The sequence below is a fragment of the Vulpes vulpes genome, chromosome 15 (assembly GCF_048418805.1).
Source record: "Vulpes vulpes isolate BD-2025 chromosome 15, VulVul3, whole genome shotgun sequence".
NCBI classification, from domain to species: Eukaryota; Metazoa; Chordata; class Mammalia; order Carnivora; family Canidae; genus Vulpes; species Vulpes vulpes.
In genome coordinates, this window is record NC_132794.1 from 18,012,215 (window position 1) to 18,031,759 (window position 19,545).

Here is a 19,545-nt window from a genome sequence, read left to right on the forward strand (position 1 = left end):
TGTCTCTTTATTGTGTTTATTTCCTTTCTTAAGTATAGGAATGTGACCTGTGGAAAGCATAAAGCAAGCAAGTCACCCTCTCTGAGTCAGGCACTGGGTACTGTGATTCCTGATAAAGAAAGACCAGATCTGGCCCTAAAGGGTCTCACAGTTGAACAAAGCAATCAAAAACAAATAATTTAATTGATTGTGTGAAGTCCAATAGTGGGGATGTACGTAGCATTTCATGGGAGCACAAAAAAAGGATACCACTTATACCTGGGATGTCAGGGAGGTGACCTCTAAGTTAACCAAAAGAAAAAGGAAGGGACATCCCACAAAATATAACAACTTTGATCCTATACCTCCAACATACCACCTCTAGAAATAAATTCCATACCTTCCAGCTGGCTTTCACGGTGTCCATGACCTAGTTGATGATAATAACCGGGTTTGCCCAAATGACCAAAATTCTTTTCCTGGCGTGAACTTTCATAGGATTTTGTTTGTTTGTTTGTTTGTTTGTTTGTTTGTTTGTCTGTTTTAATAACCAAGAAATGTATATCTTTGGAAATCATTTTATAAAATCACATATGCAGGATACATATAGCAATAGAATGCAAGATCCTTCGTATGCAGGATACATATAGCAATAGAATCATTTAAGACAGAGGAGCTTTTGTTCTTATTGGGATGAATGTTTTCAGGTAAGACTGGAATAAAAATGAAATAGAACCAATTAGAAAAAAGTAGAAGCACTTAAGAAACTTAATTGTTGGTGAAAGAATTAGAATCTGATGGTGTAGAAAGAATTTAATTAAATTTCAAAGTAAAATAACTACAGTTCCACATTGGCCTTGCTCCTGGGAAAGTATACTGTGTCTTAAAGCTTATCAGTTATTCCTTGGCCTACAAATCATTAGTGGTTATCTATTATTTTTCTCATTTTGATTATTATATTTTATATGCTTACTGACGATGGGATTATTTATACAGTATCACCATTGATATAACCATTAAGATTGTGCATATAGAAATGTAGTCTTGTATATGCCCCTATATATTTTGTTGGGAAAGGAGGAAGGATCTAACTTAAATATGACATCCCAAAACCATCTCTCTGTAACAGAATACTGCCATTTAAAAAGAAAATGTTGATTAAGGGCAGTCATCATATATGTCAAATGCTAAATGCTCTTGTTGAAATGAAAAGTGGCCAATCAACTAAGTAATTACCCATTAAGACAGAGGTGAGAAAATTGCAAAGATGACTCACAGTCCTTTCACATTAGAGAATGAGTTAGTGGGACCTCTGACCCGCCGCCCCGGGAATAAGCAATATTTTGCACAAACCTGAAAGTTGTTGTTTTTCTTTTTTTGTTTTTCATTTTTTTCCACGACAGCCTCGTCATGTGTTCAACATGCTAAAGAAGTATGTCCGTGCTGAACAGAAAGACAGGCAGCACACCCTAAAGCATTTTGAACATGTACGCATGGTGGATCCAAAGAAAGCTGCTCAGATCCGGTCCCAGGTAAACACAGAATGTGGTCTTCGTATGCAGCCTTGACAATCCAATAGGCTTGCTCTTTGAGTTAGATCTTTAGGTATATCCAGAGTACCTGTCGGTACTTTACCTTTATAGCAAGAGTTGTTTAATATCTGGTAAATTCTAAAGGCTCTTCTTAGACCATAATGTGACTTGACATTTTCTGTGGCTTGACATTTTCTGATCTATGAAAATAATAAGAAATATAAAAATCTCAAGTGTTAACTGCCAGTTCTTAAGGAACCATTTAAAACTAATGACTAAAATGAAGACAACAAAAGTTATATTAGCCAAAACCTCTAAAATTGGTTCTATTAACTTGTGACAGGCAATCATAAACTCCACTGCTACCACAGTGCTAGGAATAATGTGAGCCTAAATGAAGCCCTGTAATAATATATTTTATTTCCATCCCCAAAGGTTGACAAATGAGATCTACCCCTGGCCATCTGAAATTTTACATTTCTGTAAATAGAAGAATTTTAAATAATTAGATGGATGGATGAATAGAATGAAAGAAATAACCGGTCAAATTGAAATATGTTCCTATCTTTTGAAAAATTTGCACAGAAATAGATTTAGAGCATTAGGGGTTATTTAGGGACCCTAAATATTAGGAATCAGAGTTGGACAGAAATGCTCTTTTCACTTGGCTTTGTAATTATGGCTACAAGCATGTAATATGGTGGGAAGTTTAAAGTAGCTCTAACATTACAGAATAGAGGATGGAAGAACAAAAAAAATCATGATGACCTTTCAGGTCACAAGTTCCAGCAGCGTATTGTCAGTTTTATTTTGGAAGTTTGTATCTGTCTGTGGTGCTTGGTAAGGAAAACAACTTCTCCCTGCTCCAAAGATGCCTCACCTGGAGCTGTTGCCCTTTATTGCAGGTTATGACACATCTCCGCGTGATTTACGAGCGCATGAACCAGTCCCTCTCTCTGCTCTACAATGTGCCGGCAGTGGCTGAGGAGATTCAGGATGAAGTTGGTAAGTAAGGTCTTCTCTTGACGCCAAGCATTTAAATGTATTCTTCTCCTGTTGGAGAGAAAAATCAGCCACCTGAGTGTGTCTGCAGCAAGAACCACCAGTTTTCTGATCTGTGGGAGGAGAAACAGCAGATTTCCTTCTGGGGCAGGGGGGTGGAAATCATCATCACCTCTTGAGTGGCATGGTATCCTCATTTCATAGGTGAAGGAGCTCAGGCTTAGAATTTAAGAAATGTACTTGCCTGTGGCACACATATCCTAAGGAGCAGAGCAAAAGCTCAAAACTGCATCTGTGTTCCAACTTCGAAGTTATTGTTGTATTCAGTAATGCATCTTTCTCTGGTGCCCCCCCCTAATAGCCATGAGTGTTCTCTGAGCCATGTGGTTGTTTAAAGTCATGATATATTTGCCCCCCATCTTTCATTAAGCTTCTATTTTGAAGTAATCACAAATTAATGGAAAAATAGTACAGAGAGGTCCAGTATGCACATCACCCCCCTTCCTCAAGAGTAACATCTTCCATAACTATGATAGTTCTCAAAACCAGGAAATGGACATTGTGTACCCACTCTTTTATGTCCCGATTTTTCCTAATGCCATGTTTAATAGTTCAGATGAGTAAGTTCTCTCATTTTTGTTTTTCTTGGAAAGGGAGTAGAGTATCGCATAAAATAAGTCTCTACAAACCCCACCCCCCAATGCCCATATTTGTTTAATTTGACCTCTTAAAAATACATGGGTGGCAGTTATGCTAGTGAATCTTTCAACATAAAAGAACTGAATGTATCCTTGAGATTTGGTACAGAAGCTGTCAAGAAATAAACAACCTGTCCTTCTCCGTAAACAGGCTTGCCCTTTGTTAATTGAGTTGGAAATGGGTGCATGTTATCTGAATTGAGAACACCCAGGATGTTGTAGATGGGTACACCCATCACAGGAATTCCTCCTTTGAAGTGCCCGAAACACTCCTTGGCTTGCTTTTTACGTTTCATGCCAGTGCTATTGTACTCGCTCTTTTCTAACCCAGCACTGCCCTATAAATGTTGCTTGTATTGCTATCAAATATTTGGCATGCATCAGACAATGAGGATCTGCTCATGATGAGTGTTAACACACAGAATCAAGTATACTTCAAGCCACATGCTTGAAAAAAAAACTTCATAATAATGCTATCTAAACTTCTGTTCAGAAGGAATTCAGTGTTGAACGAGATCTCTCTTTTTTTTTAAGATTTTATTTATTTATTCATGAGAGACACAGGGAGAGAAAGAGACACAGGCAGAGGGAGAAGCAGACTCCCTGTGGGGAGCCTGATGTGGGACTCGATCCCAGGACCATGGGATCACAACCTGGGCCAAAGGCAGATGCTCAACTGCTGAGCTACCCAGGCATCCCGCTTGAGCAATATCTTAAGAGGATAATCAAGAGAGTTTTTAGTCTATACCATGGATTAAAGAGAAGCTTTCCAGTTAATCTTCCACTCTATTACATTTCTGTAAGAAATGAATATTCTCATTACATATATTTGGGGGCAGAAATTTGTAAAGAACTTTTAAAACACTGTATCTCAAGTAAGTATAAGAAAATTCCCCATTCAGGTATAGAAAGGACAAAAATCAAAGAAATCATCACTCTTAATGAACTGGAGCACAAGTCTCCTAGATGAATGTATTTTTGCCTGATACCTGTCTTAACAAGCTTATTTTCACGTATGTCTTCAATTGAGATACTGTTAGTAATACCAAACTATAGAGAAATAAGCCATTGTGAAGGACTAGAAAGTTCATGACCAATATACCACTCTCACCCAGTAATTATGGTTGGCCCTTTATCACTAAATTATCAGAGCTTTTTATTCAGCAAAATACTACTGAAAACAGTGGCCACCAATGAGTCACACTTCCACAGAACAGATGGTGAATCAGATATCTTGTGTGTTGCAAAATGCCCAAGAATAGGACAATACAGTGAACTTCAGATCTCAGTGACAGGGAGGATATTCAGATAAATTAGAATCATGGAAATTTTTTCTTACAAAAAAAAGAAAACCTCAACTATGAAGTTGAATTGAGAACATGGTATTTTTTTTTTAATTTTTGTCATTCTAAATGTACTAATACCAAATCCTGAAAGATAATCTTTTGAAAAATCTTTCTTGCCTCCATTTTTAAGTGGCCATTTCCCGTAGAAAGAGAAGTTTGCCTTAATGAACTTCCATTAAGTAGACCTATTTACCTACCATTCGAGCTCCCAAGTACTATACCTAATAACATTTTACAGTATTGTCCTATATAATTTCCATGACCCTCTGCTATTTGGTTATCTGTCCAATTCACATACTTTGACACTCATTTTATTAAATAATGTTGCCTACCTTCACTTTCTTTCCTATCAGAGTCTGAGACTATTTATTTGATTTGCTTCACCAGTAAGTGTGAATAACCAAAACTGCTCTATTAGTTTTGTGAAAGCTTGTGTTTTTTATTATTTTATAATAATTTTTTAGTTTGGTTTGAATTATTATGTGCAGGTTCCCAGGCACAGCCCATATATTACTTCATGTTTTCCCTTTAAGAAAAAGAGTAATTTGCATGCAAATTATGAAGTTTCCTTGCAAGAAAAGGCTTAAGGCATTGTTTGTAGAGGGGGGAAAAGTTCCCTTGTTCATTTAAAATAGCTGTTTAGGACTTTGCTTTTTATTCAGCAAATGATAGAATCAATATATTCATGAAAATATACATCTTCAATGTCCATATGCTGTTTTAATTGTCTTTTAACCCTTGCAAAAGGCAGTATTCGTTCGTCTCTGCTCTTCAGCTCAGCCTTTGCTTTGTGAGATTGCTATTTCAAAATGATTAGGGTTTTATGTCCTTTGTAATCTTTCTTACATCTTTGCTAAAAGGATTCTTTTCTATCCTTTCTATCAGCACTGAGTTATTTATCAAAGTGCTTCATTTTGCAGCTACCTCAAGGCTAAAAATATTGGCGCTCCCAATTCGGAGATGGCTGTCTCACAGAAGGCTATAATGACCAATTTATGAGAAAAGCAGTAGGAAGGAAAGGGGAAGGAAGGAATCATTGTTTCGTACCCTGGGCTTTTTTTCTTTTAGCATTCAAAATTAATAAAAACACGCATTATTATAAACCAGATGTTGGAGGGATCTCTGGCTGAATAAATCCACAATGAATGGGGTAGGAGTGAAAAATGTGGCAGGGGATCAAGGAACTCGTGCTCATGAAAGAATGCGTATAATTTATTATTACAATTTTACTATGGCCTCTTGATAGAACTCTTTGGGGAAAATTCAGCATGCTTATTTCAAAGACAGTGTTTCCATTCTCTGCCCCTCACAAACCTACTGATTTGGGGATTTAATGGATCCAAAGTACTTTAAGTTGAAAATAGAATACTTATAGCAGTTGCCAAACCAACAAAATGGAACATTGATTTCTACCGAGAATTTTAAGTATCCTTGTATGTAATTGTTAGTCAAGGAAGAACAGCAAGGAGAAAATAAATTATAAGAGGAGGTGAGATAGCTATCAACTAATTGGAGTCATGCTCTTCGTTTTTCCTAAGGAATGCCTTTTAAATGTATATACATTTATTATTTTATAGATGATTCAGGTATTTGGAAATGAGAACATTTGTTTCATAAGTTACCAAAGATATACTCCTTCTTTAGTATACCAACAGTCTCCAAGCTCCTTTTCACATTTTCCCCAGCATGGGCACCTGAATTACAGGTACGGCCAACATTTGTTTGCCTACCTCTCAAGGTATTATCTTTGTCCCCCTCTTTTTTTTTTTAAGATTTTATTTATTTATTCATGAGAGACACAGGCAGAGGGAGAAGCAGGCTCCTTGCAGGAAGCTCGATGTGGGATTCAATCCCGGGACTCCAGGATCACCCCCTGTGCCAAAGGCAGATGCTCAACCACTGAGCCACCCAGGTGTCCCTCTTCGTCCCCTTCTTGACAAGACAGTTCCTTTTCCAGAATAGACCCACTTATTTCATTTATTTATTTATTTTTAAATTGAAGTATAACTGACATAAAACATTATATTTTATGGTTTCAGGTATAAACATGATTTCATATACAGTATCTGTATACATTGCAAAATGATCGCCATAAGTCTACTTAACAACTGTCCCCGTACAGAGTTAATTTTTTTTCTTGTCATGAGAACTTTTAAGATCTGCTCACTTAGCAGCTTTTAAATATGCGGTAGAGTCACATTAATTACAGAAGCATGCTGTACATTACATCACCATGACTTATTTTCTAGCTGAAAGTGTGTACCTTTTGCCCCCCATTATCCATTTTGCCCACCTCCCAGCCCTTGCTCCTGGCAACTACCAATTTATTCTCCGTATCTATGGGTATGGGTTTTTTTAGATTCTACACTTATATTTGTCCTTCTCTGATTGACTTACTTCGCTTAGCGTAATGCCCTCATGGGCCATCCATGTTATCACAAATGGCAAGAATCCTTTCTTTTTTATGGCTAAATAATAAGCCATTGTATGTATATGAATATGTGTGTGTGCACATGTATGTACATTGCATCTTCTATATCCATTCACCCATTGGTGGACATTAGGTTATTTACATGTTTTGGTCATTATAAGTAGTGCTGCAATGAACACGGGGTGCATACATCTTTTCAAATTTGTGTTCCCATTTTCTTTGGATACATACCCAGAAGTGAAATTGTTGGATCATATGGTATTTCATTTTTAATCTTTGAGGAACCTCCATATTGTTTAACATGAAAGTTGCACTAGTTTACATTTCTGCCAACAGTGCACACAGGTTCCCTTTTCTCCACATCTTCGCCAACACTTGTTATTTCTTGTCTTTTTGATAATAGCTTCTAACAGTTGTGGTTCGAAACACTGCGGTGTGGTTTTGATGTACATTTCCCTGATAGTGATGTTAAGCATCTTTTCATGTGTCTTTTGGCCATTTGTATGTCTTCATTGGAAGAATATCTGTTCAGATCCTCTGCCCATTTTTTAATTAGATTGTTTTTGTGGGTTTTTGTATTTTTTTTGTTTTTGCTTTTGAGTTGTATGAATTCTTTATATCTTTTGCATATTAACCTCTTTTTTAAAGATTTTATTTATTCATGAGAGACAGAGAGAGGCAGAGACATAGGCAGAGAGAGAAGCAGGTTCCCTGTGGAGAGCCTGATGTGGAACTTGATCCCGGACCCTGGGATCATGACCTGAGACAAAAGCAGATGCTTAACCACTGAGCCATCCAGATGCTCTGGTTATTAACCTCTTATTAGATATATGATTTGCAAATATTCTTCTCTCAGTAGGTTGCCTTCTTATTTTGTTGATGATTTACTTTGTTGTGCAGAAGCTTCTTAGTTTCTTATCTTTGCTTTTGTTACTTTTGCTTTTAGAATCAGACCAACACTGATGTCAAGGAGCCTACTACCTGTGTTTTCTTCCAGGGGTTTTATGCTTTCAGATCTTACATTCAGGTCTTTAATCCATTTTTTAATTCATTTTCATATGTGGTATGATATAGGGGTCTAGTTTCATTCCTTCGCATGTAGCTGTTCAGTTTTCCAAGCACCATTTGTTGAAAAGATTGTCTTTTCCCACTTGTATATTTTTGATTCTTTGGTCAGAAATTAATTGACCATATATATGTGGGTTTATTTCTGGGCTCTGTTCTGCTCCATTGATCTATATGTCTATTATTATGCCAGTACCATGCTCTTTTGATTACTATAGCTTTATAATCTAGTTTGAAATCAGGGAGCATGATGCCTCCTACTTGTTCTTCATTCTCAAGATTGCTTTGGCTATTTAGAGTTTTTTGCATAGAACCACTTAGTTTTTAAATGAGAAAATGATAATACATTGTCAAGTGAACCTGCATACAAACATTTTAATCTCCAAAATGGGAAAGTATATAATGACAGTAGCACCCCAGTTTCTTGATGCTTTGACTGCCATGTTGATGTATCGCTAGCAAGCAAAATAGAGCCCTGCCACACCAGTGAAGTCATAGCTCCCACTCAAATGGTCTGTAAACAGTCTTAGGAGGTTACAACCCTTAAGTGTTTAACTTGTCCATAGTGGCTAGTTTCATGCTTTGTATTTAGCTCTCTATACTTTATTTGGATGAGATATGTAAGCTGTCTTTTTCTTCCTTAGAAGTTTAGTTATTGAATCTAAAATTACAATGTATGTATCATCCAGATGATCTGTGGACATCTTTGCTAAAGTCCTTTTAGAAGTTGACATGTAACAGGCACCTGGGTGGCTTCAAAAGGGATTGCATTAGATCTGTAGATCAATGTGAGTAGTATTGCTATTGTAATTCTTTAATGAAGTTTAAAAAACACTGTAGCTACTTGAACAGATATCCACTATGAAATGATTCCACTCAGACCCCATTTGGGAGGGTTACTGTTTAGAAGTAGAAGGAAAATTAATTTAGCAAACTGGCACCTTTTACTCCAAATGTTGCTTTTCCTTAAATCATGATGACTGTGACACATCTGTGGTTTTTGTCTGTTCTCATGCCATTTCTCTTTTGCCACCCACTTGGTCGAGGGTGAAGCTTAAAGCAGTGCCTCCCACACCAAGTTCTGCTGATTCCTGTGACGATCCAGTACAGGTCTCAAGTTTTTTCTTAACTCACCAGCTCTTTACATTTGGCCCTGTAATTTGAGTTAAAACCCAAAAGGAAATCTTTAGTAGCTAAATCTTTAGTAACTCAGAACGATTGAGGAGTGAAGTCTGACCACAGTGGTGGCTGCTAGACTACTTCTTGGCATAGAATCCTACAGCAGATGTGTCCTGATTTTTTTTTTTTTTTTGGTAGAATCTTGGGAAAAACTAGTGATTTTAGACTGGAAGAGGAGCTGGTTATTTTGTTTTTCACAAGCAGCTGCCTCCAAGGTTCATATTTTAAAAGAGGAGGGAAAAAATTGCAGTATACCTGCCACTTTAAATATAGAGATGCATTGAAATTGAGATTAATTTTGAAATATATTTCCACAAAGACTAACTGGGAATGAGATGAATGTGTTTGCATGTGCAATAGAGTATGGAAGGAATGTTAATTTGCCTCTTGCTGTTTAACTCGGAAACAAATTTTGCAGTGTATTCCCCGAGTAAGCCCCATTACTTTTTGTTAACTGTTCTCCTGTCATATATAATATGGGCTGCTTGAGAAAGTAGATCATAGACAGTAGGGTAGCGTACCTGATAAATAACAAGAGATCAATCCATTAACTTATTTCAGATTATGAGGCAGTTGTACAGAGAAATGTTGACTGGGTATGAATTAAAACACTGTTCAGAAAGAACTCTTTGGCCTTCAAGTCAGAAACACATGGTCAAAGGGCCAAGGCCAGGGCTGTTACTTAATTTCAACTAGTGTTGACAGATTTATTGACCTAAGATAGTGGGTTTAAAGTAGCCTATTTAATGTGTTGGGTTTTTTATAAATATTGTTCATTTATTAAAACATGAGTTAAAGCTGACTATTTCTTTGAAACAGTAAATGATGACTCCTTGTATTGACCTGTGCATTGCTCTGTCTTTGCTTTTGGTTTTGGTGGCACTTAGGGGAGCCTACCCATCTCTTGAGAGCAGATGTTTGGCTTCCTCTTTAACACTGAACTTGGTAAACCTGGTCCTAAGGCCATAGAGACCATAGATACTGTCGTCTTAGAGAAGGAAGAAGGGGCAGCTGCAAGTCTCATGCCTTGAAGAAGCAATAGCCCGAGCCAGCTTGGCCTTGGCAAACTATTCATCTTCTTTTTCAGAGGCTGTAACAGTGAAGTGGTAGCTCTGAGGCTATAGCGATTTGTTCTGAAGCTTTGCCAAGTTATGAAGGAACTTCCTGGGATGTGAGCAGTGGAGGGCTGGAAGCACAAGAGGGAACATATCCTATTAATATGATTATACTTATTAGCATTTCATACTGCTTTTATTTAGTAAGCTCTAGAAGCAACCAGATTTCACGTTCTGGGTTTGGGGTAGGGGTTGGTCGAAAGATTACTGTTCAAAATTCTAAATTAGTCACTCTTCTACCAAAACCCTACCTTCACTTTGTTGATTATTAAGACTTGGAGGAATTAAAATGGATTTACTCTCAAATGATAGTCAACATATGTGGTAGAAGGGAAAGTTCCAGACATCCTCTTTTTGATACAACATACAGCATAAGAAAAGTATTGTGTATGTAGCTGGATGTGAAAGCACTGATCATTCATAATGTGACCTTCCTGTATTACATTAAAACTGTTTTCTTTACCTAAGGAAGGACTGTGACCAAGTAACATATGCTTCTGCTTCTCTCTGTTTATGTTTCCAATGATACCAGAAAGCAGTTTTCTAAACTTTTCATATATGAAACTTTGTTATTCTAGTTAATAGTTACAATTTTTAAATTGTTACTGTTTTCTATTATCAAACAGATTATATCATGTCAAAAGGAAGCTAACATTATCATTGCCACTGAGAGCTCCCTAATAAACATCTTCATTCTCAGTGACCTCTCAAAGTGGTCTTAGAAGGTTTCAGAGGTATATCTGTGATGCTCACTTCAGCACATCTCCTAAAATTGAAACAATACAGAAAAGATTAACGTGGTTCCTACGCACATATGAGATGCAAATTTATGAAGCATCCCGTATTTTTCCTTATTTCACTTATATCTAGAGGATGACTTAGAGGCATCTAGAGTAATAAATTCACAGAGACTGAAAGTAGAATAGTAATTGTCAGGTCCTGGGGGAAGGAAGGAATGAGGAGTTCGGGTTTAATGGTGCAGAGTTTCAGTTCGGGAAGATAAAAAAAAAACCTCTGGAAAAAGACAGTAGTGATGATTTCACAACACTGTGAATGCATTTAATGCCAGTGAGCTATACACTTAAAAATGGTTAAAATAGTAAGCTTTATGTTTATGCATACTTTATCACGATAGAAGATAGGTCCATATGTACATCATTTGCTATCGTGAATAGCAAGGGGATCCAAGAATTAACCAGGGATGTTGGAACTTAATGAGTATTTATTAAACACCTACCATATTCCAGATTCTGTTCTTAGATGTATTGAAGGTGTGGGGCACAATCTTTCCTACTTAGAATCTGCCTGGGGAGACTTTAAGTAAATCGAGTTGCGAAGGAGGCTGCCCTCATTATGCTGAGGGATGTTGATTGCCATGTCTCTTGGTATTAGGTAGTGACATCTGACAGCCATTCCTTTTCTTGTACCATCACTCACTGAAGATTATCGAGAAGGGAGCTTGGCGTTTTCAGCTGCCTCAGCTACATCATTTCGTAGGCTCAGAACAACTGGGATATGCCTCATCACATGTCTTGTCAGTAAAACTGAAGACTGACTCCACTCTGATGTCCCATATCCACTGGTATTTGTTCTGTGTCCCTGCTGATGCCAAGCTAAATGAAACTGGGTTCGGGGAGCTATTTATTCAGGTTCCACAACTGTGTTTTTAATGATTTTATTTACTTATTTGACAGAGAGAGAGAGAGAGCACAAGTTGGGGGGAACAGCAGGCAGAGGAAGAGGGAGAAGCAGCCCCCCCCCAACCCCTGAGCAGGGAGCCTACCTCGGGGCTCGATCCCAGGACCCTGGGATCATAACCTGAGCTGAAGGCAAATGCATAACTGACTGAGCCACACCCTAGCACCCCTTCCACAACTTTTCTTTGAAAATGTCCCTCCTTTAGCAGATACAACTCAGTAGATGTGCTTCCGAAGCTCAAAGACTCAACACCGTTGAAGACCTGAGTCAATATTGAGGTGTTTATAAAGGACATAAACAGCTGCGTTGTTCATTTTGCAGGATTTTTTAGCACATTTGTATTCTCTATTTGCTTAGAAATCATACATCAACACATGAAAAATGGCAACCGCCATGCCTTCTCGTATAGGATTGCCATTAGATTGTTTTCTGTGCAGGACAAGCACAGATTTCTCTGAAAGCATAAGGTAATAATCCTTAGCCAGAGCCTAATCGTTTGTGAGGGATCCGACATAAAGGTTTTAGCTCTGTGAGTGTTAGCTGCTCAAGCCCTTCAAATCATACACATCATTAGGCTGTCTCCTAAACCAGGGCAGGGATCATTCTCACGACGTTGTGAGCACAGTTCATTGGTTGCCACTCAGATGTCTTTAGAAAAAGGAATAGAAGAGGAAAGAAAAAGATTTTATGGGTATTTTTTGTACGTTTATCTTCTGTACTTGGTTGTCTTCTTTTTGATGACTGATTTACTTTTTGCTTTCTTTTCTTACGACTCACTTGGTCCTCAAAATAACCATGGACAGCCAAAGCGGATACTAACTCCTTTTGTTCTGCATGAGCCTGACTTTCCAGTAAAGTTGATATTATACCTATAGTCCCAGACACATTTATTTATCCTGTTCCATCTGTCTGCAGCACCCACACCCAATCGTGGCCTATTGAGATCCTATTGCGCTTTCAAAACGCCAACTCTCATGTCATCTCCCTTTGAAATCACAAAGCATCCACCCGCCGGTCATCTATTTTACATATTACATGTGTCTATTATTGCTTTGATGTGTACATATCAACTAATAGCCACATCCTGAGTATAAGCTTTTGGAAGGTATGAATCCAATTTTATGCATCTGTGTCTCCTCAAGGAGATTTTTAAGTATAAGTAATTACAAATGCCTGTCTTCAAGGAATTGTTTGATTAAAAGCAGTCCTTGGACCAGCAGTATCAGCATCCCTGCAGTCTTGGTAGAAATGCACATTTTCTGGTCCCACCCCTGATCTTTTGAACCAGCAACACCAGGATGGGGATCAGTGATCTCTTTTTTAGCAAGTTATCCAAGTGACTCTGACACACACTAAACTTTGAGAACTACTGGTTTAGAGTATATTTAACTTAATGAGCAGTGAATAAACAGTAAGGATCTATTCTCGCACCCCACTGAGCCATCATATTACCTATATAGTTACATCCTAAATCCACATGATAAAAACTAGATGCCACAAAAAAATATTTAAGATGAAAACATAAATGAATTATTATATTTGATTAATTCATGGATACAACAGCTCCAATTCACAGGAGCAGAAACATAATTGCTAAGCAGTCACAAATATGCATGACTGCTCATGATTAAATAGTACACATCAAAAAAACATAATTTTTAAGTGTCAAATTACTAATTTGAAGAAATCTGCCCACTACTGTCATGACAAGAATAAGTGAAAAGGCACTCACATAAGCTACAGCTCAATGTATGGGTGTCACCTATGGGACCATTTGACTCTACCTCACAAAGTAAATGCACAGTCTCTTCTAATTTAGCACCAGATCCCTGCAGATATACTGACTGGCACACTGGTGGAGAGAGGTATCACCGCTTAAAACTTTGACACCCCTTACTGCTGTTTATACATTTTTTAAAAATGGATTTTATTTATTTATTTAGAGAGTGAGTGTGAATGGCAGGGAGGGGCAGAGGGAGAGGGAGAGAGAATCTCAAGCAGACTCCACACTGAGCACAGAGCCTGGCATGTGCTCTGTCTCACAACTCTGGGATCATGACTTGAGCCGAAACCAAGAGTCAGACACCCATCCAAACTGAGCCACCCAAGCACCCCTGTTTATATTTTTTTGCTAAGCGTTACTACCTTTAAAATAACTATATAGAAAGGAGCAATGATAGACGACTCAATTTCACCTTGTCGGACACCTCTGTAATTTATACTTCTCTCTTTTGGGAGTTCAATGCCCCTAAAGTTACGAGGAGATTGCAATATGTGACGTTGGCTGGAAGTGCAACATTCCAAGAAACTTAGGAGGAAAGGGTCTAAGCCACCAATCTAAATAATTAGTGACTGTGTTGTTAGGTCATCTCTGTTTTCTTCTGGATTTTATATAAAATCAGTGATCACTATAGAGCTCTTAGTTTCCCTGTAATTCAAGTAAAAGAAAGGAAATACTTTCTAATACAGTTCTGCTTTCCTCTCTTTCAATTTATTGAGGTAATTGATGTCAGTCAAAATGAATTCTAGACGTTCTTAGCAATTTTTTTTAATACTGGGAACATGGGGAACCCTGGGTGGCTCAGTGGTTTAGCGCCCCCTTTAGCCCAGGGCGTGACCCTGGAGACCCGAGATTGAGTCCTGCATCGGGCTCCCTGCTTGTGTAGCCTGCTTATCCCTCTGCCTGTATCTCTGCCTCTCTCTCTGTCTCTCATGAATAAATAAAATCTTTAAAAAAAAAAAAATACTGGGAACAGACACTTGGAACAAACCAACCAAATTTGAATGTTTTGAAGATATAACAATGAAAGGAACAGCCCCTCAATTTTCTAAGAATCAAACTGAACAGTTTCCAAACTCTTTTTGGCAATGCCAGTTACCATGAGAGAAAGAGAAAAAAAAAGCTGTTTCAAGAAATATCTAAATTTTGTTTAGGTATGAGAGAAATTGAGGCAAGACTGTGAATTTACTAAAACACAGTTATCAAAAAAGGGGAGGGTTTCCTAACCAGCCTCTCTGTTGATTATCATGGAGTCTGTGTAAGTCAGATGTTCTATGATAATGTAAGAGAGACTTTGCTTTCTAGATCTCTTTGATGGTATGGACCTGCATCCACCCTGCTATCTAGACCTCTTCAAAGGAACAGAAAAGTGGAACCAAACCTTTCCATTTTCAGACTACAGATTCTGGGTGATTTAGTGGCTTGATCAAAATTAGAGTCTGTGAATGTGCTGTAAAAACAGCCAAGGCCCAGGAGGTTCAGTATGTCTGGCCAGATCCCTTCGGAAATCAAAGAATGTCTTCACATACTTGGGTGTGAACAAATATGATGCTTTAAAAAAAAATAAATAGGCACATTAGAACAGAATTGGGAGCCCTCTGGGAGATTGGGTCTGAGTGTTCTGGTTTTATATAAGGCCTTGATCATCTGGGCTTTAAGTCCTTGGAATGACCCATTAATAGAGCAGGCTAACCTGATGAGCTGAATGACCCATGGCTCATAACTTGAGCCTTTCCTCATTGTTTTGCATGATTGCTGCAGCTTTGTGCCATCAGCTAGTAAACGGAAAAGAGTATCTGGCATTTGCTGATGTCCTCAGTCCGGTTGCTGTAAGCCTCTAAAGGGCATACACACTCCCCATGGAAGCTGTTACTCTGAAAATTATAGGTTTTTAATGTGTTCCTGGGGCCAATCAAAGCTCAATTATAGGGAGGAAGTCTTGTTAAAAATTCACATTCCTGGGCCCCTACCTCTGACCTATAGAAAGCTGCATTTTCCTTACCTCCCCAGAGGATTCTTTTTTTTTTTTTTTTAAGATTTTATTTATTTATTCATGAGAGACAGAGAGATAGAGAGAGAGAGAGAGGCGGAGACACAGGCAGAATGAGAAGCAGGCTCCATGCAGGAAGCCTGACATGAGACTCAATCCCAGGTCTCCAGGATCACACCCTGGGCTGAAGGCGGCGCTAGACCACTGAGCCACCCGGGCTGCCCTCCCCAGGGGATTCTTAAATATTCAGAAGTCTTGCTTATATGAAATAGCAGAAATGTAAGGATTCTTACAGCCTCGGATTACAATTTATATTAGTCTTGAACATGGAGGAATTGCCATTGTTGTCATTGAAAATGAATATATCCCAGTAAGTAGGCCATGTGGATTTCTAATGCTGTGACTGTATAAAATGTGAAAGTGAAGCATTAGTAACCTTGAAGTTCGGATTCATTGAGAATTTGTTTAGGTGTGACAGGGCTGATGGTCTTATTTATCCAAGACTACTTATTAGCTATGAAAAAGGACCGGCATAAACTGCTTATTAATGTTGATTAACCGTATCTAAAAGGAGTAAATAATAAAAGCAATAGAGCAGGCTTCGGTGAGAAAATACCATCTTTTATAACATGTTCCACCACTTACTTCTTTTTGTGCTCCTTCAGAAATTGTGAATCTGCTGCTCTACCAGAACCTTTCCTTCCCACTGTAGATTCTTCATTTGCTATCATTGATACTGACATTCTACTTAAAGAAATTATCCGTTTAGGCTCCCTTCAAATTCAAAGTGATATTTTTTTAATAAGGAGTGAAAGGGAAAATTGACAAAATACGCTCGGAGTTGTCAGCATTGGAAATGACAAATGGTAAAAGCTTAATCGTGAAGGATCATCAGAGAGCTTAATGTTAGCTCAGATTGTCAGAGAGCTTAATGTGTCTCTCTCTGGGAATTGACAAAAAAATTAGCAAGAAAAGGCGTGCTGAGAACCACCTCCAGGTGCCAAACCTGAGAGGTGACTCACTCTGTTAAGCAGTGGTATACATATTCTGCAGGTTACACAGGAAAGCAAATTGTATTCCTTTGTTTCTTTTTTTTTTTAAGATTTTATTTATTTATTCATCAGAGACAGAGAGGCAGAAACATAGGCAGAGGGAGAAGCAGGCTCCTTGTGGGGAGCCTGATGCAGGACTCGATCCCAGGACCCTGAGATCACACCCTGAGCCAAAGGCATACGCTCAACCACTGAGCTCCCCAGGTGCCCCTGTATTCCTTTGTTTCTTAAAGTATCTTGTGTGGTGCCTTGGCCTAGAAATCACAAAGCATCTCCTCATTTCCCCCAAAGTGAAGGGATCACATGATTACAAATGTCCCAGACACATAGGGAAATTGTCATTTGTCATTTGGCCTTTTTTCCCCACCTGCAGTGAAGAAAGGTAGCAGAGGGGGAGCATTTGAGAACTTTCTTGGCAAAATGGCCGTAAAAATTTTTTTAAAATTGAAAAACCCCAAAGGTCAAATGTACTTTCAAACCCTGAACTGAGTCATATCTGAAATAAAGCACTTCCATGTCATCTCTGTGAAAGGTGTGTAGTGCAAGAAATTCACCTGGTGAGCCCTTGATAATTTATACTTCCTGCTCTCATCTTTAGCTTTCTTTCTTAAAAACCACAAAAAAGGAAAAGAAAGAAGCAAAAATGCCTTAGAGAAAGTTGTTTTGACCTTTGCTTTTTCGCTTATCTGGCTATGATGAGATGAGTGTCTTAGTGAGTTCAGGATGCCGTAACAAAACTCCACAGACCAGGTGGCTTAAAGCAGAAATGGGTTTGGGATTTTTTTTTTCACAGTTCTGGAAACTGGCAATCCAAGATCAGTTCTTAACTAGTTTAGTGTCTCCCGAAATCTCTCTCCTTGGCTTGTGGATAACTGTTTTTTTTGCTGTGTCCCCACGTGGCCTTTTCACCCACAGAGCAAGAGAGAGCTTTCATGTCTCTTCCTCTTACAAAGTTCACCAATCCTATTAGAGCAGGGCCCCACCCTCAGGACCTCTTTAAACTTTAATTACTTTCTCAATGGCCCTGTCTCCAAATATAGTCACATTAGAGGTTATGGCTTCAACATAGGATTTGGGGGAAAACATGGTTCGTCTTGTACACTTGACTAAATCGTACTTTTGGATATATCCAGTGTACCCTTGCCTCTTCAGCATTCCTCAACCATCATCATCTTAGTTCACATGGGTTCTTTATCTTAAGAAAGTCAGGGAAGACCATGCAAGGTATTTTTCCTGCTTCTGTACCTTAAATCATTGGAACTAGGTTCCCTTTGACAGCCTACAATCTGCCATTATAAACTTCAAATATAAGATCTTTTTGATGTGTAAGAAGCAAACACTTGACATGGAAAGATTCAGTGAGTTTTTAACATTTGTTTTTCACTAATTTATCTACATACTCTTAAGTTGGTCTCTGAGTGACCTAAAGCCAAGCATTGCCAGCGTGAAAGCAAAAGAAAGGACAGGCCAGGTAATATAAGTTTGTAGCATGATATAGTCCATACCTGGGTATTGGAAGCCCTATTTTCCTCCTATCTTTTTCAACAGGAAAGGCATTGGGGACTGGCCTGCAGTCTAGTGCTCTCTTGGGCCAAAGAGTCACAGATAACCTAGAAGTTGCTGTTAAACACGCTACTTTATAAAATATTCTATTCTAATCATCTATATGTCATACAAGAATGAAGAAAAACTTTTAGGCTACAGAATCTTTTTTTTTTTTTTTCAAGATCCAGCTGGTCGAATGTGAATTTTATTTTTATTTTCTTAAAGATTTTTATTTATTTATTCATGAGAGACAGAGAGAGAGAGAGAGAGGCAGAGACAGGGACAGAGGGAGAAGCAGGCTCCAAGCAGGAAGCCCGATGTGGGACTCGATCCCGGGTCTCCAGGATCATGCCCTGGGCTGAAGGCGGTGCTAAACCGCTGAGCCACCAGGCTGCCCCTCGAATGTGAATTTTAAATGCAAACTGATCAGCTCAGTGCTGTAGATGGACTCCACCTGCCCCAACTCCTTTCAGTTTAGTTGCCGAATGGATGTATGGTGACAGATTCTGTTGTGGCGTTTGAGATGGTGGTGTTTTCATCACCCTGGACTTAGTAAAACCTGAAACCTGCCAGGCATTTGCCACACATTATGTGGCCAGGGACAGCTCAGCTTCTGGCTGCTTAGAGAGGATGTGGCATGACCTTTGTAGTATAAAGTATTTGAAACTGAAGCCCTTCTACTTCCTTGTTGAGCTTAAGAGTTGACACCAGTATCCAAAGTTCTTTTGGCCTTATCTGGGTCAGGCATGCAGCCATCGATGGCCAAGAAAGGGATGTGGGTGATACGCTCTGTACTTGGGAAGAGTCACTGAAATGAGGGAGGCATCTAGTCTCCCCTGAAACACATATGGTATTCAGGGGGAGATGTTTCCCCCTGAGGGAACTAATGAGGCTAGTAGATGATAAAGCTCCTAATGAGGCTAGTAGATGATAAAGCTCCTGATTCTTCTCCTCGGTCTACCCATCCCTGCCTGGAGTCAAGGGCTCAGGAAGAAACCACATTCTAGTCCAACGTGATTACTACAGCCAGAAATGCTTATCTTATTTACAGACGGTTAATACTCACGTATGTGGGTGGTGTTTGCGTCTCCTAGGGTTGCCATGACTGACTACTACAACTGGGTGGCCTAAAA

General features: G+C 38.7%; 1 protein-coding gene and 1 non-coding gene across 8 annotated transcripts in view; both read left to right on the forward strand.

The window, feature by feature from the left end:
• Positions 1-19,545, forward strand: part of APP (amyloid beta precursor protein) — a 263,371-nt gene that overhangs the window by 198,310 nt on the left and 45,516 nt on the right. For all 7 annotated transcript variants that reach the window (XM_025995690.2, XM_025995686.2, XM_025995687.2 and 4 more), the window contains 2 exons: positions 1,383-1,511; positions 2,417-2,516. In XM_025995690.2, coding sequence (XP_025851475.1) covers positions 1,383-1,511; positions 2,417-2,516 — 229 coding nt within the window. The remainder of the gene's footprint in view (positions 1-1,382; positions 1,512-2,416; positions 2,517-19,545) is intronic.
• On the forward strand, positions 11,093-11,196 carry LOC112917744 (U6 spliceosomal RNA). Its single transcript, XR_003234526.2, has one exon. It is a non-coding gene; the product is annotated as a U6 spliceosomal RNA (small nuclear RNA).